Below are 21,512 nucleotides of genomic sequence, written 5' to 3' on the forward strand. Positions count from 1 at the left end.
AGAGACCAGCCAAAGGCTCCTACTGCAAATCAATCAATACAACCTGGGTAGCTGCTGGGGAAAGGGGTGGGGGTGGGGGACTCCTAAGGGCAAGCCCACTTACTTTCAGTTCTGTTCTTCGACTTTCTCTTTCTAAACAGACTGACCATTACTTATCTGAAGGTTCCCAGAATTGTAGCTCTCACTTTCCCCAAGACCCACTTTCTCAATAATAGCTATTAGCCTTGCCCAGGTAAAGTCTCCCCCAATAGCAATTAACATTAACCTGGAAAGGTGCTAGGCTAACTAAACTCATTCTCATACATTTGCATTAAATGTCAGCAAGGACTAAGACTGAGCAAATACAAATCCTCCCCCCCCCACCCCCACTCCCCTTGCAACCAACACCCCAGCACCAGTAAAAATTCAGTCCTAGACCAAGCTCAGCTCAGCCTGGTCAAATAGAGTCAGAGAATTTTACAGATTTTGCAAGTTCTGACACAATGAAAACGGAAAGCTGTGGAAGCTTCCAATTGATTGATCCATCAATGAATTTGTTTTATAGACATATTTGTCTCTTAAAAAAAAAAGACACTGGCTTGTCAGGTTGTCATGGATTTTTTTTTGACAGTTAACAAGTATGTACATGACATAAACAATGTACAATATAAAACCACAAAGAATTATCTACAATCTACATACATACATATATATATAATTCAACCTGCTACTGCGAGTATATTTGAGATTAGTTTTGGTGACTGATGTGTCAGTTTCTCCTCAATGGCCTATCACCCTTTATCACAGTTTCTTGTCAAACAGCTACTGGAAGATAAACAACAGTGCAGAAGGCATCATCTTACCCAGAGTATTTTACGGACAAAAGAGCAGGATTAACAGGCAAATCTCTGAAATGATTCCAAGTTTAACCAGGTTTAAGACAGGTGCTTTGAGACTTTTAGATAAAAATAAAAAACAGTTCACTTTTTAGAAAGTGACATCCAGGTAACCTGGATTCGGGACCTGGTCCACCCTGGGAGACTTCACAAACAAAGAATCTCCCATGGTGTTAACATAGATCATAGATCTAGATTAGGAAAAGCATCAATACGGAAAGTCTAATTAAACCTTTAAAGCTACAATTTTTTTTTAATTAAATCAAGAATTTGGTAAGCTGGCTGTGGCAATTTGCTTCGGGAAGTACGCTTAATCATTGCAAAATCAATTTTAGCATAACAACTTAAAAATCAAAACTTATTTCTTTAGTTAAAAAAAAAAATCAAGGTTAACATGTGTATTTGTTAACTAGCCAAAGCACCAAATTGTTTAGTTTTTTGATAAGAGAGAAAGTAAATTCCCTTTGGTTCATTTTTTTTTTCCTCAGCTCTTCCATAGAGATCTTCCACTTAAAAGAAAATAAAGGTCATTATTCCCAAGTCCAGTTTTGCTCAGGTTCCAGGTGTTCACTCATCATCATCCTGCCTGGTAATAGCCTTTATCCCCCTCAATGTCCACTTCCTGATCAGAATCCTCTGAAATCTCTGAGTCCAGGTCTTCCTGAGAAGCAGGGGAGGGAGAACACTGTGAGCTATCCAGAGAGAGGTCTTTTGTCTGGTCGCTGGGCAAACAGCTATCTTGTCTCTGATCACAGTGTCGGTCTGGATTTTCCAAATCTTCTTTTTTGTTTTGAGGGTTCTCCTATATAAAAGGAACAAAAATGGTGGTAGGATATGGAGTAATGAAAAATGCGCCGTCTATAATTTTGGCTTTAGAACTCATATCTGGTCATTAATACCACCAGGTCTTTTTAAGAAGTGTTCAGTTATTCGTAGCTTAATGAGGCAGATTATCAAAAGCTTAAAGTCTCAGTTTTGGGGTGAAAAGGTTGTATTTAACACATTCATTTCTCCCTAGTACCTCCTGCCCTTCTGATGGGAATTATTCTGTATCTACTCATCTATTTACATTTCGGTTCCCCTCGCAGGCTGGGACCATTCTGCACCTCCACCCTATCACCTCACGTAGTTGTTTAATTAGTGCTTTTTGAATGAATGAATTTTAGGGGAAGAAATCATTCTTTCCACACCAAATCGAGATTAAAATCCTCCAAAGACTAAAGAAGCCATCAGGAATACACTTTCATAACGAAATTATGCTAATTTAGTATTTAATTCCAGCCCAATTCAATGGTTTCAAGATTGTCTGAAGAAATTTTTTTTTTAAAGTACAGATCGTTGTAGCGTTCCCCCCACCCCTTTTGCATTCACTAGATGCATTAACAGAATCTTCCATTAATACGATTTTCTAGACTTAAAAAACTATACTAGCACTGTAAAATGAAATAAAGAATACTTTCAAATTGATTAGAAGTTCAATTTACGGTCTCTTCTATGGAGTGAGGTTTAAACAAGCAGGAGGTTTGACCAGAGAAGTTTTGGACACGGGGAAGGTGGGGGTGGGGTGGGGAAAGACTGCTCAGCTGTGGCGCTAGCAGTCTCAGAGGAAGGCCTTCAGCATTACAGAAAGATTCTCCGCAGAGGAGCCGCAGAGCCCGCCCACATCAATGAGAGCCTATCAGTTATTAAAGAATATACAGAGATTTGGTAACTTCCACCTAACTGAGAAGAAAGTAGTCCCTGTTTGTTTAAATCCAAAAAAGAATAAACAAAAAAACTCCAGGGGGAAAAAACTGTTCAAATTACTTAGGCACTATTAAGATAGGCAAAAATAACAAACACTGAGTAAAAATTGGGATGAAGATATTTCCCCTCACTTGGAACCAAATGATAAAGGAATTAATTTTGCTATCATGCATACATGAAAGGTAACTTTTAATATTTTATTATTGAAAATTTCCATTTTCTACTAAGATGGAGGCCACATATACCCAATAAAGAAGAATAGAGAGTTCAGCAATTAACCAGGTAACTCTGATCGGTGCAGATTGCCACAAATCGAATCCCTGATTCTTAACGCCAGAAAAGCTTTAACAAACTTTGTAACCGAATTAGGGGGATTTAATTGCCTTTCAGCCCAATTCAATAATTCCATTCCATTCAACAAACATTAATTAAGTGACAACTATATGTCAAGCATGGCATAGGCTTGGAGACAAAAAGAGACCAACCCTCTTCCTCCGGTTCCCTTCTCGTCACCCGCCCCCCCCCCTCCCGCCACCCTCAATTTTGCAGACCCGAGCTTTACTCTCCCAAGGAAAAGCTTCAATTGCATTTGCAAACCGGATAAGGTATTTTCTCGTATTTCAGAACCTCCTCTTCATTTACAGCCTGGACTTAAGCCGGGGCTAAGGTACGGGAGTTAAAAATAGTTGATATTTTCATTGTGTGTGCAGCCGATCAAATAGACCCTAAGGTGTTTGTTTCTTTCTACTTATCTACCAGTCCTGCCTGGTTTTATTATAATTGTGTCAATAGAAGAAACAATATTCTCCCAAAGATAACTGCTTAAGTCATTTACTGGCAATTACTTTATCTTTCCTGCGTTAATTAGATAAACAACATATGGGTTTATAAAACAATTAGCGTGGTCCTTTAATAGCCAGTGTGTGAAACCCCCACGGTAATGGCCATCGGAACTGACTGCATTAGGTGCTTTTAGCGTCAGTGCCGCCTGGCCGCGTCCTACAGGATTCCAAGAAGACTATTTGCCTTTTTAATCAAGGTGAAGAGGCTAAATAGCCCGGGGGATGACTTTTGCATACAACCTCGAATAGGTATCCAGTTAGAAGATAAGATCATTAAAAGAGTTATTGCTATAGTAACAAGACCGCGCCTCGTACCTGCTTTAGCCTTCTCCACTTGGCTCGGCGATTCTGAAACCAGGTTTTGACCTAGAGAGAGCGAAAGAAAGTGACCCGTTGTCACGTGCTCGGGATGCAGACCTTCGAGAAGGCCCTTTCAAGGAGTATTTGGAAAGGGGAGCGGTAGGACATTTGGATCCGAGGATACAACTAGTGGCTGCAGGGTGGGGGCGGGGGAGGGGGCGGTTAACAAGTTTTTAAGGCGCACTTCTGCAAAGCACTGTGCTCGCCACAGCTAGTGCTAGCTTTACTGTCTCCATTTAACAGATGAAAAATGAGGTTTAAGAAGTTTCTAGAGAGCTTCAGATAAGTTCAATTAATGACAGGGTACAAACTGTACCCAGGTGGTTTCCTTTTTGTCCTTCACATCCGCCAACTAATGTATTTCGTGGTGTATATGTAGGAAGCCAAGTTAATTGATTTATATGTCATCTAAGGAAACAATTGTTTAACAAAGAAAATGAGGCTTAAGTGACTTGTCATTTAAAAAGCAAGAGTCAAAGTCACAGGTGGTCCCTAAGATCTTCCACTATATCATAATGCCTCCCTAGTCATCTAAGGTATCTTGAAAATGTCAAAATAATTTAAAGATTCCATGTAAATCTTCCTTCAACGTTCACTTAAATAGGGCCTAAGAATCTTAGATTAGGTGCTCCCAGCCTGGCCCATGCTTTCCTGCTCCCTCATCTACCCCACTCAGACACACTGTTTTCACAGCAGTTCCAAGGAATTATGTTTCCCAGCTCACCTGCCTCTCACTGAGTTGTAGCATCTTAGCAAGACGCTTCCTCTCAGGTGGGGAAAGGTATTTCTGAGTCTCAAACTTCTTTTCCAATTCGATGGTTTGGTCATTGGAGAACCTTACTTGTCCTCCCTTTCTTTTGTGTAGTGGCCTCTGCATGAAGGGGCCCCAGAGAAGAGGTTTGCCTGTTGGTGAGGAGGGGAAAAGATAGGGTCAGAGTGACCTTGACTACCCAAAGCACCAAGACTCCAGTCCTTTAGATTGGGATGGTAGACTCATTGGCCCATTTCTTCAGTGGTCATAAGGGAAAATAATAACTACAACCCATCTACACAGTACTTTAATTTGTACCGAATGATTTCCTCACAACAATCTCACGAAGTAGGTAATTCATTTGAGCAGTATTACCATCATATCAAGGAGAAATCTGAGTTACACAAAACCAAAGCAACTTGCCTTAACACAGTTAAGTGTGGATAGAGATTTCAACTTATGGGTCTACCCACTCCAAATCAGGGCTCTCCCAGATGACAAGCAGGGTACACACATTTTTCTGATTATTCAAGGAAATTCTGTGGATTTTGAATGACAAGTTATTCAGATCTTTAGCTGCAACTTAATGTCATTCTTGACTATACACACAAGATGATTAATCATAGCTTATATTTATATAGAAATTTTATATCTGTTATCTAATTTGAGTCTTGGAGTCAAAAAAGTTGGGTTGGGGTCCTGACAACGTCACTTACTAACTAATGTTAATAACTAACCCGATTTCTTTTTAAGTTCCAAATAAAATCCCATCTTCTGCAGGAAATCTTTCCCTGTCACTCAATTCTAGTGCCTTCTCTCTTTCAATTATTTCCTATTTATCCTGTCTGTATCTTGTTTGTATAAATTTGTTTGCTTGTTGTCTCCCCCATTAAACTGTGGGCAGGGACTATCTTGTGCTTCTTTTTGTAACCTCAGCAATTAGCACTGTGCCTAACACATAGTAGGTGCTTTGTAAATGTTTACTGACTGACTGGCTATAATATCCTTGTTTGGCAATTCACCACAATGCAATTAGGAAAGCATTACACTTCTTTCCAAGTCTCAGTTTCCTCATCTGTAAAGAGGGAATGTGAGTGTTTGCAGTACCTACTTCTAAAGATAATTTGAGGAACAAGGTTGTATAAGATATTATTCTTACTCCTCCGCAGGCCCACACCATCATTCATCTGCCAAAGACCCCCGGACTGGGAGGAGTTCAAATGCACTGGTAGGATTGAATCTCATACCAAAAACCACAGAAGTGGCTCCTTACACTATTTCTCTATAAGCCGACGTGGAGCTAACGAAAGTTTTCGTTACCCTATGAGGTCCCTCTGCGATTCAGGTTTGGCTCGCCTACGTTCCAGGGTGCACCAAGAATTTTCAATCTTCTGTAAGTGTGATTCTTCTGGCTCCTCTGATTTCACACCAGGCTCTCTGAGGAGGCCAGTTAAAGCCACCCCCAGGGCTATGGCAACATTTCCGTCAATGTGTTTCCTGTTGGTCTATCTCGAAAAACCCCATGCTTCCTTCTGCCCTTTCACAGTCGTAACCCAAGGAAACTCACTGCATTCTCTGTGCAAACGTCCTCCCCGAGTGCCAGCCTCAGAGATCCTAGGGAGTCAGTTCCAGCGAGGCTAGAAACACAACGTAACCTAACTTAACCTGCTCTAACCCAGAAGCTTTCGCTGCAGCTGCTGAAATGGGAAGGGGCGGGAGTCGCTTGAGGCAGCTATTTATGGATCCACTCTTTTAATCTTTCTTTTACTGGAAAGGGCTTCAACACCACCACTCACTCCATTTGCGAAAAGTTAGTCAGTTTGTGTCCCCCACCCCCCGCGGCCTGATTCTGAGTTTTAACCACGTATCCACGAAAATGTACATAGACCCGGGGAAAACTCAGGCAAGTTTCCTGGGACTAGCGCCTGAGCTAGAACTCAGTTGCAATCACTGCCCAACCGGCCAGCAAAGGGCACTGGCTAATGACCAGCCCAAATCAAACGTAGCGTGCTCGGGAGCGCAGGTTACTGGGCACCCGCCCGCTCAGGTCCAGGGATTCCTGCACTCTTTGGTCTGTCCGTCCCGTCGGTCTGAGTCTGAAACCTTTGAAAATCTAGTATTGTTTTTCGAGATTTTGCTTGCGTCAGCCTACAGACTGGTGCAAAACAGCCTCAAAAAAAAAATAGGAAGCAACTGGTTATTTTAGCTGCCATAAAGTCACATCCCACACAGAGGAAATGAACAATATCAGAAAAACGGATCCCGGCTATCAGAAGTCGAGTGTTTCCTGAATTTGTCTGTATTGAGGATGTCGATAAAATAATCAGCAGTGTGCACGACTCCCGGGGAAGGGGCTGCTCCATGCAGCCAGGAAAACACTTAACAGCTTCTGAAACCAGATTTACTCCTATCGAGAACTCAAGATTTCCTGTATGAACGGAAAGGGTCAGGCTCTTTTCGCTGCACAAACTTGTTGAACCAAGTCCAGCCTTGTAAGCACCACGGCTGCCTGAAGCTATCAGTGCCACAAGGGGATCGGGGTTCCTTTGAACCCACTTAATTTCGTGCACCCCTTCCCTTCTCCTGAGCCCTCCTCACAAACTGGACCCGCCGCCTCCCTATACTGCTTCCCCCACAAAGAACTGACTCTACAACGAATGCGAAACAATGTTAAGCTCTCGGTACCGAAAACGCACAGCTATGCCCAAGTCCAGTGGCTACCCCGAGGGGTCCCCTGTGGGCACCCAGTCTGGTTCTGACCACACACTTCCACAAAGCTATTTATCATAGGGTCACTGGGCAAGGTGCAGGAAAACCAATCTGAGTCACCAATGTGGTCAGAGTCCCGACTGAGAAGTAGCAAGACTAGAGGGAGGGTAGTCCGAGTTGGGCCAGCCCTTGCTCCTTTCGCTGGGCCACGCACTCCAAGAGGCCGAGGCCGGCGTTTTCTATGGCTTTTTCTATAACTTTCAATTGCTTGCTCCTGCCCGCCCACGCCCTCGCCAAGGACCAGCGCCAACGCCCCAGCGCTGCAGCCAGCGGGTGTTACACTCCCCCCGCCCCTCCCCGCCACGCTGCCCTCGGCCACCTTACCCAGGGGGTCGTGCCGGAGCAGGGCGTGCGTGTAGTCGTTCACCGTCCGGGGAAACGGGTAGAGAGGGCCCGCGAAGGTGCCCGCCCCGTAGGTGGCGGCCAGCGCGGCCGGGTGGTGGGAGAAGGCGGGGTGGATCGGCGTGGGCTCGTAGATGGGGGTCCGGTAGGAGGACACGAGGCTGGTGAAGGAGGAGTTGGGGGAAGGCAGGGTGGGAGTGGGGGTTGGGGTGGGAGCGGCGGGAGGCAGCGGGGCCCCGGGCCCCCTACCCAGGATGTCCTCGATGTAGAAGGGCGTCGGGTGCACGGGCTGCAGCAGCGGGGTAGGCGCGTACAAGGGGACCCCCACGGCGGCCCCGGGCCCGGGGTGCGGGTACTGCATGGCTGCCGCTATGCTGGCTGGCAGCCCCTCTGTGAGCAGCCCTCCCGCCTCTCGGCGCTACATTTATCCGGGCTTCGCGCTCCCGGCGATAGGCTCGTCCGGCTTGGGGTGGGGCCGCCTAGTCCCTGTCCCCTTCCTGCCGCAGGGCCCGATGGCCAATGGGGCTGGGCCCCGAGAGCCGCCTCCCGCCCCTGCCCCTGGACCGCCCCCCCTCCCCGCTCCCTCCCGCAGCTCTCCGCCCCCCGGGAGCAGAGGGGTGCCCCGGTCCTTGGTCCCCAGCTTCTGGCCGCTTCGGGCCTCCAGTCCAGGTGAGGGGCTACGTGCAGTCCTCCCGGGCAGCCCTAGAGGAGGCGGCCCCAGGCTCTCCCAGACTACATCCTGAGCCCGTGCCGTGCCTCGAGGGGAGAGCCCAGGAGGGCAAGCGGTAAAAGGGAAGGGCTGGGTGGGGAAGAGCCCAGCTGTAGCTCCCAGCCCTGCGGCCCGGGCGGAGCCATCTACCTCCGGGCCTCGGGGTGGACCATTTTTACCCCGACGGATTCAGGGCCCGACACTGTCGAAGCTTTGGGTCTGGAGCAGGAGCGGGAGCGGGAGAAGATGCTTCCAGAACCGCCCAGATGTCTTGGGCCCACGCTATGGGACCTCCGCCCGGAGGGGTACAAGCCACTCTCCTCAGCTGAAGTTCCCACAGCTGAGAGCTCCTGGTGGGGGAAGGAGGCCTGTTGGGCCCCTGGTCGGGACGGGGGTGTGGGCAACGGTCCTGAGCAGGCGGGGCTCAGGTAGCGCCTTGCCAGGACTTTTCCCAATCAAGCCTTGGCTGGAGGAGTGGGGTGGAAGGAAGGGTGAAGCGGGGAGGTTTAAGCGAGAAACACTAAAAATGAGTCAGAAACGCCTTGAACGCCTGTCGGATCCAACCGCCTGCTACTACCTAATGCCATTAACAGTCTAGATTCCTGGTCCTCAGTCACTTCATCGAGTGTTCAAAGGGAAAGCTGGGCTTCTTAATCAGGGGGTTGAAAATGCCCAACTCTTCCAAAGGGGATTTAAAATTCTAAAATGTCTTTTAAAAATATTTTTTTAATTATGAAATCAATCGTCTGGACGATGCAGTGTGACATAATATGTGAATAGAGAGCTAGGGTGAGAAACTGGAAGACCTTCGTTCAGCTCCAGCCTCTTGCTCTGAACGAGCCGTGGGACCCCCGGCAAGTTAACAAACTCTTTCAATCTCAATTTCCTCTTCCATAAAATGGGGATAATAATAGCACCTGCTGCAATAGCCACAACTCGTGGAGCTGTTGTGATCTAATTAGATGATGGCAATACAGGCAAAAGATTTGACAAACTGAAAGAGCTCTATAAATGTTAGTTATTGTTATTAATAATAATTACGATGCAAAAAAAGAGGATGTCCTACCATACCCTTGGCTTTAAACAAGGACAAAAGATCATAAGATTGAGAGCTGGAAGAAGGCATAAAGACAGTCTAGTCCCTTTGACATCTGGTGAAACCTAAGGACTCCTCAGAATTCTTAATTGAAGGAAATAATAAATTTCATTTAGAAGTTCGTGAGAACAAAGGTGTGATTTTCCCCTCCATGCAACCAAGTTCATGGACCCCCTGAAAGCTATCCATTGATACTGGACTCCAGGTCCTCATTTTTCATATCTGCAAATAAATGTGAGAGGAAGAGATTTCACTAGAATAGTAGAAATTAAAAGCTTCAAGTATTTTTAAACATTATCTAGTCCAACTACCTCACTTTACAAAGTTGGAAACTTTGGGAAGGAAGTCCAATAACTAGTTCAAGATGACACAACTACCAATTAGCAGACCTAAGCTTTCGGACTCCAAATCCAGGGTTCTTTACATTTCGTTCAGCCTTCTTTGCAGGACCCCATTTTTCCAATCTTTTTTTTTTTTAATCCCTCACAGCTCTCCGGAACTCGGTCCTCTCCCTTTCCAGATGTTTTTTATTGAAATTTCTTTCACGGAAATGCTTGGAAGGGGGGCAGTTTGGAAAAAAGACTTAAGGTCCTCCTAGACTTTAGAACAAGGAGGCGCTTTCCTGACCAACGCCCCTCTGCAGAGACTTGACCGGTCTTTGGCCGCATTCCCGGGAGGGCCCTGGTGGCTATTCATCCGCCTTGAAACAACGCTGCCCCCCTTATCCATACGGAGCTGTCTGGATTCAAAACTCCCCATCTTCGAAACTGACTTATTGAGTTTCCCTCACCTGTGGCAAGAAAGAAAAGAGCGTATCCTTCTACCATCCTTCTGAAAACCCTCACTCCTGGGACAGAGGCGAGAATTGGAGACAAGATAAATAGATATAGATGTAGATATACATGCATATAAGTGTATACGCACACACACACACACATATGTGTTTGTAGCTAAGCTGTTTTTAAAATTACGAACATAAAGCAGAAACAACTTCAAACGAAGGGTGGAGGTGTTTTGGAAATCAACGAATTAAAAAAACTCTATCAGCTTGTCCTTCAGATAGTACTATATTTTAATTCCAGCCCTTGAGAAAATCTCTTCCTCTCTTGTGTTGTTGGTTTCATCTCTTAAGTATAAGATTTGTAGAGTTTTGGGGGTTTTTTTGTTTTTTTTTTTAACGTAGTGGAAAGAAGGAGGGCTGAACCTAGATTCTAATCTCACCTGTGCTACTCTGTAGCAGAGGTTGCGGAAGGCGGAGTGATTGGCGGCTATTTATGTAGGACTTTAAGATTGGTAAATCGATTTACATACATTTTTTCATTTGTCCCTCAGCTGATTCGTGAGATAACTTCCACAGATACGGTATCCATTTTGCAGATGAGGCACACAATTTCAGGTAAGCCACTTCACCTCAGTTTCCTCATCTGTAAAATAAAGTCGTTGGACCAGATGATCTCTAAGATAGTTGCCAGATCTCAAGCTTATGTTTCTCATTTTGCCATATACTTAATAGCAGTGGCCTTATCTGTAAGACGGGGGCGATATTTTTATTACCCGCCCCCCCCACACACACACACCTTCAGGGATTTGGAGGGAAAGTGTTTTCTAAACTGTGAAGCACTCGTAGACTGGCTAACTGGAACACAGGATGGAGTTAGAAGAGACCTTAGGCTCAAATTCTGCCCCTGGTTCTTGCTACCCATGTGACCATATGTGAGACGGAATGGGACAATAGTAATGACTGTAGTCATGACCTACTAGAGTGGCTATTCAAGGTCTTTTTTTTTTCCCTCAAGGCTCATCATAGATGACACCTTTTTTTTTTTCTCCATACTCTACTGATCCCCCCCCTCCCCAAAGTGTTGTCCTCTTAAATTTTCCTAGAGGTTTTCATCTAAATCTCTCTTCCTTTTTCTCTGCTCCCCTTCTCCGTCTCCCTCTCTCCCTCCTTCTCCCTCTTCTTTTTCCTTTCTCTCCCTCTCAAGTCTACCTTATATAATTTATATCTATGTATCATTTCGGGCAGGGACCAGCCATCTTTCCTGTTGGTATCTCTCTTTACTACAATGTTGTAGACATGGGGGCATTCTCCTGAGGACCAAAGAAGATAAAGTTCTCTGCAAAGTACTTCAAAGTACCCAAATTATACACACACACACACACACACACACACGGATTCATATTCACATATATGCACACGTATACACAATATATGCATATACATATATACACACATATTTCTATATCATCTCTTATTAGCCTGTTTACAGTAACTTGGTGACCGCCCCCTTTGCTCTCCTCCATAAGAATTGGGTAAACACTGTAGTCACTCAATAAATTGGTCCAATGAATAGAGTTTATGACATAAATTCACCCCACTCCACCCCCACCCCTACCCCCACCCCCCGAAAAACGTGCACACACTTTTTATTCTCTAAGATGACACAACCCATTGTTGGAAATTATCTGAAATGAAATAAATGTTCAGAAAATATATGGATTGAAACATTGGGAAAATAGAGACAAACACAGAGGAAAGACTTTTCCTGCCTTATAGTTAAGTAATTGGTTCTAGTTGAAGTGAGAGGCTTAGTGGCCGGATTTTGGCATTCCAGCACAACTGCATAATCTTGACGGGGACATTGAAACACTTAATTCTCCTAAGTTATATAACACCATTTCTTTCAAATTCAATTGTTAGACCTGGGTCGACTTTGCTAAAGCTTGAACACTATTACATCCACATTCATGAATGTCACATTTATTGAACAACATAATTTTTTAATATCACTAGTGTAGGTTTTATAGTTTATTTTATTGTTTTAAAAGTCATTCGGGGCTTTAAAAAAAACCCTGGTTTTTTCAACAGGGTCCTTATGATTTTTTTCACACAGTCAGAACTAATAAAAACAGAACTGTTGTGGCTATTTAATACAAAAGGTCTTGGAGTTTCAATATTTCTTCTCTGCTGGATACTAAAACCAATAAAAACTACATGAGATTTTAATTATATTGTGAATTAAACAAGATGCTTTTCCAAAATTTTGGCAGCATTTATTTTCATCACTCCTGTTGTGCAAAAGGCTAAGCTGTATAGTAAGGTGGTTCTACCTACAATTTCTTCCATTAGAGACTAAGATAAATTTGGGAATTTGGTTTATTTCTGATGATGAAAAACTCATGCATGTGGGATTCAGGATTAACTGTTGCCTGAAAATAGTAATAGCTGTAAAATGGGGATAATCATAGCACCTACTTCCCAGGGTTGTTGTGAGGATCAAATGAGATAATATTTGTAAAGTGCCTAGCACATAGGAGATGTTTAATGAATGCTTAGGCCATTCTATTCCCTGGGCCAATGAAATCACACGTCCACTTCCTATCCACTAACATCATTATCATATAACAACTAGCTACCAGTAAACTTCAACAGAACTAAGGAGTGCTAAAATGGAGCTTTGGAATGTGGTCCAGATCTAGCCTTGGGTCTACAAATTGAGTTGAAATATTATCCTGTCTGGTTCTCCCAATTTCATTCCTTTTCCCTGGATCCTTGAATTCATAGGGTCATGGATTTAGAGCTGAAAGGGATTTAAGATGTTATCTAGACTCTAGACCAACCAGATGAAGAAACTCTGAGAACTTAAGTGACTTACCCAAGGTCACACAGGTTATGAGTGGATGATTCAAGATAGGAATCCAGGTCCTCTGACTTCAAATCCAACCTTCTTTCCACAAGTTTTTTTTTTTTCCTTAATTTCTTACATTATGCTTTCCAGTGCAACACTCAGCCCTCCCCAACTCCCAGAAAGTTATCCTTTACAATAGAGAAGAAAAGAAAGAAAGAAAGAAAGAAAGGAAGGAAGGAAGGAAGGAAGGAAGGAAGAATCAACAAAACTTACCATATCAAAAGGGTTTGACATTATCTGCAGTGTTCCAAAGCCATGGTCCTCCCACTTCTGCTGCAAAGGAGAGAGGGAGGTACCTTCTCACATCTCTTGTTTGGAGCCAAACTTAGTCATTATAACCTCAGAGCTTTTAGTTTAATTGTTGTGCTGGTTTTCTTCTTCCCATTTACATGATTGCAGTCATTTTTCTTGTTATGCTTCTCTGAATTCATCCTTTTTAAAAAAATGTTTTATTTCCCTCCCCCAATTACATGTAAGTTTTGAGTTTCTGAATTCATCTTGCTCATCATTTCTCATAGTACAGTAATATTTCATTATATTCATTTACCAAAACTTGTTTAGGCATTCCCCAATTTCTTTCCTATTACAAAAGGGCTGCTATAAAGATCTGGGTGCCCATGAGATCTCTGTTCCTTGATGGGGTCTATCCCTTAGGCCAGTGGTGTCAAACCCAAATAGAAATGGGAGTCATTGAGCCATACAGAAGGATCCCTGCCAGCTGAGTATAGACTTAGAAAACCATGTATTAACATTATCTGTGTTCTAATGTATCTTAATTTTGTTAATTATTTCCCAATTACATTTTGATCTGGCTTTGGTGGTGTTTGACACTTTTGGTCTGGGCATCTTTCATTTTCTGTTGCAACTCTATATTATGTTTTCAGAGAGACCCAGACTGTCAGATGCCTTTTTAATCATTCAGCAGGTAGATGAAGAGATATTTTTTATCATAGGGCTGCCAAACACCTGAATGAAAACAAAAAAAAAATCATTTCATTACCCAGACTCTTGAAAGGATGGAAGGAGGGACACAAACATTTATTAAACACCTACTGTGTACCAGGTGCTGTGTTAAGCACTTGACAAATTTTATCTCATTTGATCCTCATGACAATCATGGGGAATAGATGTTATTCATTATTCCCATTTTACAGTTAAGGAAACTGAAACAGACAGAAATTAAGTGATTTGTTAAGAGTCACACAGCTAATGTAAGGCTCAGGTCTTTCTGACTTCCTGACTGGACAAGACCCTGATTTTGGGAAAGACTGACAGCAAAAAGAAAAGAAGATGGCAGAGGATGAGATGAATAGATAACGTAATGGAAACAATGAACATGAACCTGGACAGATTTTGAGAGATAGTGGAGAGACAAGGGCATGGTATGCTATGATCCATGGAGTCATGAAGAGTCACACGTCACTGAACAACAAGAAGAACTTCTTGACTTTAGGCCCAGGGCTCTATCGCACCTCTTAGCCGCCTCCAAGGGACTAAATCTATTCATCTTCATCCTGATGTTTGACATTTTGTAGATAGAGCCAGAGCCCCTTTACTTTCTCAAGCTGATCAAAGAAGGCACTTGCCCTGGAGGAGAAGCAGAAAAAAACCAGAGATATTAGAATATAAAGAAGAGAATACAAAGCTAGCTAGCATTCAGTCAGAGCTGTTTGTGTGATAAAGAGAACTATCATTCAAAAAAAAAAAGATAGAGGTTCTAGGCTTCAACCTAGGTTGAACCATTTCCAACTAACATGGGGGCTAGGAAAGCTTTGTTTAGTCACCCATCAGGGAAACTTGCAAAGCTGCTGAGAGCCTGATCATTATTCCAGGCATGATTTCTAGCTTGTTAACTGCTTTGCTTAAAATAACTTTCTAAAAATATTTTTAAACTAACTTTAAAAAAATAACCTAGCTTGTGTGACATATCTTTGCTCACCTGTATAGTGAGAACACTAAATATCCTGAATTCTTGCTTTTCAGTCACATCCAACTCTTCATGATCTAGTTTGGCATTTTCTTGGCAAAGATACCAGAAGGGTTTCTTAGGAAAGGACCAATCTGTGAAGTCTGAGCCTTTTTGGAAGAGAGGGAAGAGTGTTAATTCTGTAATACTACTGACTTGAGAAGGAAAAGACTGCCTGAAATTAGGATTGAACCCAAGAGAATATCCTTATTCACTACAATTTTGACTGTTGCTTGAGTTCAGTGGGCCACCAGTTTGAAAAAGTGTTTGCTTCGTTTGAAGGTTTGGGTTTGTTGTTATACAGGTAAAATCCTATTAAAATAGATTCTAAATTAAGTCTGAAAGCATTTGTTAAGCACCTACTAGGTTCTGGGCACTGTGCTAAGCTGTCTGGATACAAAGGAAAATAGTCCCTTGCTCTCAAGGAGCTCACAGTCTTGTGGTGGAGATAACATGCCAATGACTTGTACAAACAAGATGTAGATAGAACAAATTGGAGAAAATCTCTTATCGTGAAAGGGGATTAGGAAAGTCTTCTAGCAGAAGGTGGGATTTAAACTGAGACTTGAAGGAAGCAAGGGAATCCCAGGAGGCAGAGAGGATGAGGAAGAGTATTGGGGGAGGGGAGAGTAACAGCCAGTGGAAATGGCTTGAGTCTGTTAATGCAGTATCTTGTTCAAGGAAAAGCAAGGAGGTCAGCTTCACTGTATCACTAGGTAAGTGGAGGAGACTGGGGTGTGAGAAGATTGGAAAGGTGAAGGGGGTATGAAGTTATAAAGGACTTTGAAAACCAAACAGAGGATTTTATATTAATTCTGGAAGTAAAAGGGAGCCACTAGATTTTATTGAATGAGAGGGTCAGAGTAGGGAGAGCAGGGTTTGACATGGTCTGACTTATGCTTTAGGAAGATTGATTTGACAGGTGAGGGGAGGATGGACTGGAGTGGGGAGAGATTTGAGGCAAAGAGACCAACCAGCGGGCTATTGCAGAAGTTCAGGGGTGAGGTGATAAGGACCTGCACTGGAGTGTTGGACAGTGTCAAAGGAGAGAAGGTGGTACATACTAGAGAATAGTAATAGCTAGTATTTATATAGTACCCTACTATGTGCCAGGGCAGCTAGGTAGTGTAGTGGATAGAGTGGATAGGGTCAGAGAAATTCTTCTTCCTAAGTTTAAATCCAGCCTCAGATGCTTACTAGCTGTGTGACCCTGAGCAAGTTACTTAGCTATTTGCCTTAGTTTCCTCAGCTGTAAAATAAGCTGAAGAAAAAGGCAAACCACTCCAGTATCTTTGCCAAGAAAACCCCAAATGGGGTCACAAAGCACAGAGCATGACAGAAAATGACCGAACAACATGTATCAGGCACTGTGCTAAACAATTTACAATTACTATCTTCTTTGATCCTTACAACAATCCTGGGAGGTAGGTGCTATGATTATTCCCATAAAGCAAACAGAAGCCAAATGACTTGCCGAGGGTCACACTGCTAGTTAACATCTGAGAATGGATTTGAACTCAGTTCTTCCTGACTCTAATGCTCCAGTGCTCCAACCAATTGGATTGGATATAGTGAGGAGTTGAGGATGACTCTTCAGCTATAAGCCTGGAGGATGGTGAGCCTATTAAGACAAACTCTACAAGATGGTTGATGTTTTACAGCAGAGCTTAATTATTAGGGCATTGCCAGGAATCTCATTCACAGTCTGTAAGAACTGGAGATCAAATGAAGCTAATAGCCAGCTAGTGAATTAGCAAGTGTAAAGAAGCGCTTTGTGTCCACTCAGAAGAGCAGAAGGGCTTTCTAATCCAGGGGTGAGTTTTCCCTATCCCCTCCCTTTCTTTCTTCTTTACCATGGCATTTTTCATCGTATGCTTTGTGAATACAGGCAGGGAGGGATGCGGGGAGCTGAGGGTTGACAAATAATCTTTTTTCCATGACTGCAGAAAACATTTTTATCTGAGAACAGCTCAGTTCTGCCCTTCATTTGCTGTCCCCAACTTCAAGGCATTGTCTGTCACCAGCTGTAGGAAGTTGAGCAAGTCTCTTAAACCCTTAGGATTTCAATTCCTCTTCTGTAAAAGGAAGGGATGAGACCAGATGAATATAAAAAAGGCCCCCTTTGGACCTAAAACTTATGATCCTGCAACATTGTACTTATATGTGATTTCTGTGCTTCAAGTCTCTCCCTTTTCCAGTCTTTCCTCCACATTAAGCCACCAGAGTGATATTCCTAAACACAGGTGTAGTCATGTGACTTCCCCACAGCCAACCTAGTGCCTCTAGAACCAAATACAGACTCCTCAGTTTGGCTTTCACAACCTTGCTCTAACCTAGCAGTTTCAAAGTGTGGTCTAGAACCCCTCAGGAGTCTCCATATCCTCTCACGGGTATCTACAAGGTCAAAACTGTTTTCATAATAATACTGAGACATTGTTGTTCTACTAAAATACCTCCTTTGTTTTCCAACTAAAGATCTGAGTAAGGACAGATTTTCTTCATATGCTTCAACAACAACAAAATCCCAACAGATAATTGCACAAGCTAATATGGGAACATAGATGTCTTCAATTAAACCAGATATTTAAGAGATATGCAAAAATATGAAAACAGTGTCACTTCTCAGTAAAGTTAAATATTATTTTTCACGAAAATATATTATTTATATTAGCATGTAATAGGTTTAGGCATCTAGGTGGCAAAGTAGATAGAGTGCTAGACCTAGAATCAGGAAGACTTCAGTTCAAATCCAGCTTTAGACACTTACTAGCTGTCACTTAGCCCGGTTTGCCTCAGTTTCCTCATCTGTAAAATGAGCTTGAGAAAGAAGTGGCAAACCACTCCAGTATCTTTGCCTAGAAAACCGCAAATGGGGTCATGAAGAGACAGACACAACTGCACAGTAGTATCTTTATACAGAGCTTTGCTGTTTGCAAAATGCTTTCTTATTCAACAAACATTATTAAATGTCTGCTATATGCAAGGCACTTTAGTAGACACTGATAATACATAGTTTAAAGAATATAGAATCAGGGCAGCCAGGTGGCACAGTGAGTAGAGCACCTGCCCTGGAGTCAGGAGGACCTGAGTTCAAATGTGGCCTCAGACACTTGACACACTTACTAGCTGTGCGACTTTGGGCAAGTCACTTAACCCCAATTGCCCTGCCTTCCCCCCTCCAGAACAAACAAACAATACAGAATATAGAATCATTAAGGGCTTCTTGCCTTCAATGAGTTGATGTTCTGTTAAGGATTTCCATACTAAGATTTTTAGAGGCAGCATTATTATCCTCATTGGTAGATGAGGTTATTGAATCTCAGAAAGATTAAAGTATTCGTTTAAGGTAAAAAACTAAGAAACAGCACAGCCAGGACTTGTGATCGTCTTCTACCTCTTAATTTTTTTTAATTTAAATTTATTTATTTAACATATTTAGTTTTCAGCATTGATTTTCACAATAGTTTGAATTACAAATTTTCTCCCCATTTCTACCCTCCCCCCCACTCCAAGATGGCATATATTCTGGTTGCCCTGTTCCCCAGTCAGCCCTCCCCTCTATCACCCCTCTCCCCTCTCATCCCCTTTTCCCTTCCTTTTTTGTAGGGTAAGATAAATTTCTACACCCCATTGCCTGTGTATCTTATTTTCTAGTTGCATGCAAAAACTTTTTTTTTTTGTTTTTGAACATCTGTTTTTAAAACTTTGAGTTCCAAATTCTCTCCCCTCTTCCCTTCCCACCCACCCTCCCTAAGAAGTCAAGCAATTCAACCTAGGCCACATGTGTATAATTATGTATAACCCTTCCACAATACTCATGTTGTGAAAGACTAACTATATTTTGCTCCTTCCCAACCCATCCCGCTTTATTGAATTTTCTCCCTTGACCCTGTCCCCTTTCCAAAGTGTTTGTTTTTGATTACCTCCATCCCCATCTGCCCTCCCCTCCATCATCCCCCCCATTTTATTTTTATTTTTTTTATCTTCCTCCCTCTTCTTTCCTGTGGGGTAAGATACCCAATTGAGTATGCATGGTATTCCCTCCTCAGGCCAAATCTGATGAGAGCAAGGTTCACTCATTCCCCCCTCACCTGCCCTCTCCCCTCCTCCCACAGAACTGCTTCCTCTTGCCACCTCTATGTGAGATAATGCACCCCATTCTATCTCTCCCTATCTCCCTCTCTCAGTATGTTGCTCTCTCATCCCTTAATTTGATTTTATTTCTTTTAGATATCTTCCCTTCATCTTCAACTCACCCTGTGTCTGCTCTCTCTCTTATATATATATATATATATATATATGTATATGTATATGTATACACACACACATATATCTATATATACATATAGATACATACATACATACACATTCACCTATATATACATAAACATATATATATATATACACACACATATGCATATTCCCTTCAGCTACCCTAATACTGATGTCTCATGTATCATACACATCATCTTTCCATGTAGGAATGTAAACAAAACAATTCAACTTTAGTAAGTCCCTTGCAATTTCTGTTTCTTGATTACCTTTTCATGCTTCTCTTGAGTCTTGTGTTTGAAAGTCAAATTTTCTATTCAGTTCCGGTCTTTTCACTGAGAAAGCTTGAAAGTCCTCTATTTTATTGAAAGTCCATATTTTGCCTTGGAGCATGATACTCAGTTTTGCTGGGTAGGTGATTCTAGGTTTTAATCCTAGCTCCATTGACCTCCAGAATATCATATTCCAAGCCCTTCGATCTCTTAATGTAGAAGCTGCCAGATCTTGGGTTATTCTGATTGGGTTTCCACAATACTCAAATTGTTTCTTTCTGGCTGCTTGCAGTATTTTCTCCTTGATCTGGGAGCTCTGGAATTTGGCAACAATATTCCTTGGAGATTTCTTTTTGGGATCTATTTGAGGAGGCGATGGTGGATTCTTTCAATTTCTATTTTGCCCTGTGGCTCTAGAATATCAGGGCAGTTCTCCTTGATAATTTCTTGCAAGATTATATCTAGGCTCTTTTTTTGATCATGGCTTTCAGGTAGTCCAATAATTTTTAAATTATCTCTCCTGGATCTATTTTCTAGGTCAGTGGTTTTTCCAATGAGATATTTCACATTGTCTTCCATTTTTTCATTCCTTTGGTTCTGTTTTATAATATCTTGATTTCTCATAAAGTCACTAGCTTCCACTTGCTCCAATCTCATTTTTAAAGTAGTATTTTCTTCAGTGGTCTTTTGGACCTCCTTTTCCATTTGGGTAATTCTGCCTTTCAAGGCATTCTTCTCCTCATTGGCTTTTTGGAGCTCTTTTGCCATTTGAGTTAATCTATTTTTTAAGGTGTTGTTTTCTTCATTCAGTGTATTTTTCAGTATTTTTTTGGGTCTCCTTTAGCAAGTCATTGACTTGTTTTTCATGGTTTTCTTGCATCCTTCTCATTTCTCTTCCCAATTTTTCCTCTACTTCTCTAACTTGCTTTTCCAAATCCTTTTTGAGCTCTTCCATGGCCTGGAACCAGTTCATGTTTTTCTTGGAGGCTTTTGTTGTAGGCTCTATGACTTTGTTGTCTTCTTTAGGCTGTATGTTTTGGTCTTCTCTGTCACCAAAGAAAGAATCCAAAGCCTGAGACTGAATCTGGGTGTGCTTTCGCTGCCTGGCCATATTCCCAACCAACCAACTTGACCCTTGAGTTTTTCAGTGGGGTATGACTGCTTGTAGACTAACGAGTTCTATGTTCCACGTTTGGGGGGGAGGTACCAGCTGTGTCACACCCGCACTACTCCTTCCCCAAGAACCCCCAGTCCGGACTGGGCTTAGATCTTCAGCAGGCTGTGCACTCCTGCTCTGATCCGCCACTTAATTCCTCCCACCAGGTGGGCCTGGGGCCAGAAGCAGCAGCAACTGTAGCTGCCCCACCTCCGCTGTCCCTGGGGCTGGAAGCTGAACCGCGAACTCCTTCCACTCCCGCAGCTTTTCCCACTAACCTTCTCCGCAGTCTTTGGTGTTTGTGGGTTGAGAAGACCGGCAACTGCTGCAGCTCACCGACACAGGGCACCAGGGCCCGCTCCGCCCGGCTCCTGGTCTGGTCTGGTTGATCCACGCCGCTCAGGCTGGGCTTTGCTCCACTCCGTTCCCAGCTCCCAGCTCCGTGTGGGATAGACCTCACCCAGAGACCATCCAGGCTGTCCTCGGCTGGAGCCCTGCTTCCCTCCGCTGTTCTGTGGGTTCTGCCGCTCTAGAATTGGTTCAGAGCCATTTTCTATAGGTTTTTGGAGGGACTCGGCAGGGAGCTCAAGCTGGTCCCTGCTTTCCAGCTGCCATCTTGGCTCCGCCCCCCTACCTCTTAATTTTAAAAATTAATAAATTTCATTTG

The 21,512-nt window shown here is 43.0% G+C and overlaps 1 protein-coding gene and 1 long non-coding RNA gene across 2 annotated transcripts; one reads left to right on the forward strand and one right to left on the reverse strand.

Annotated features, from left to right (window-relative positions):
- Positions 1 to 578: 578 nt before the first annotated feature.
- HHEX (hematopoietically expressed homeobox) lies at positions 579 to 8,130 on the reverse strand. Its single transcript, XM_036736897.1, has 4 exons — positions 7,668 to 8,130; positions 4,548 to 4,726; positions 3,779 to 3,829; positions 579 to 1,677 (listed from the first exon to the last, which is right to left on the reverse strand). The coding sequence occupies exons 1-4, from the start codon at positions 8,044 to 8,046 to the stop codon at positions 1,453 to 1,455; spliced, it is 834 nt and encodes a 277-aa protein (XP_036592792.1). The 5' UTR covers positions 8,047 to 8,130; the 3' UTR covers positions 579 to 1,452.
- Positions 8,131 to 8,297: 167 nt separating this feature from the next.
- LOC118830026 lies at positions 8,298 to 21,053 on the forward strand. The gene is made up of 3 exons (XR_005009001.1): positions 8,298 to 8,354; positions 10,823 to 10,886; positions 21,013 to 21,053. It is a non-coding gene; the product is annotated as an uncharacterized LOC118830026 (long non-coding RNA).
- Positions 21,054 to 21,512: the final 459 nt, after the last annotated feature.

This window comes from Trichosurus vulpecula, chromosome 8 (genome assembly GCF_011100635.1).
Source record: "Trichosurus vulpecula isolate mTriVul1 chromosome 8, mTriVul1.pri, whole genome shotgun sequence".
In the NCBI taxonomy this organism is placed as follows: Eukaryota; Metazoa; Chordata; class Mammalia; order Diprotodontia; family Phalangeridae; genus Trichosurus; species Trichosurus vulpecula.

What these genes read in the sequence shown, in the direction of transcription:
- HHEX (XM_036736897.1), bottom strand. Translation starts at nt 8,046, where the DNA reads ATGCAGTACCCGCACCCCGGGCCCGGGGCCGCCGTGGGGGTCCCCTTG. An exon ending in GCTCCGGCACGACCCCCTGG is followed by an intron (nt 4,727 to 7,667) that starts GTAAGGTGGCCG and finishes CCTCACCAACAG; the next exon opens with GCAAACCTCTTCTCTGGGGC. An exon ending in AGTGGAGAAGGCTAAAGCAG is followed by an intron (nt 1,678 to 3,778) that starts GTACGAGGCGCG and finishes CCTTTTATATAG; the next exon opens with GAGAACCCTCAAAACAAAAA.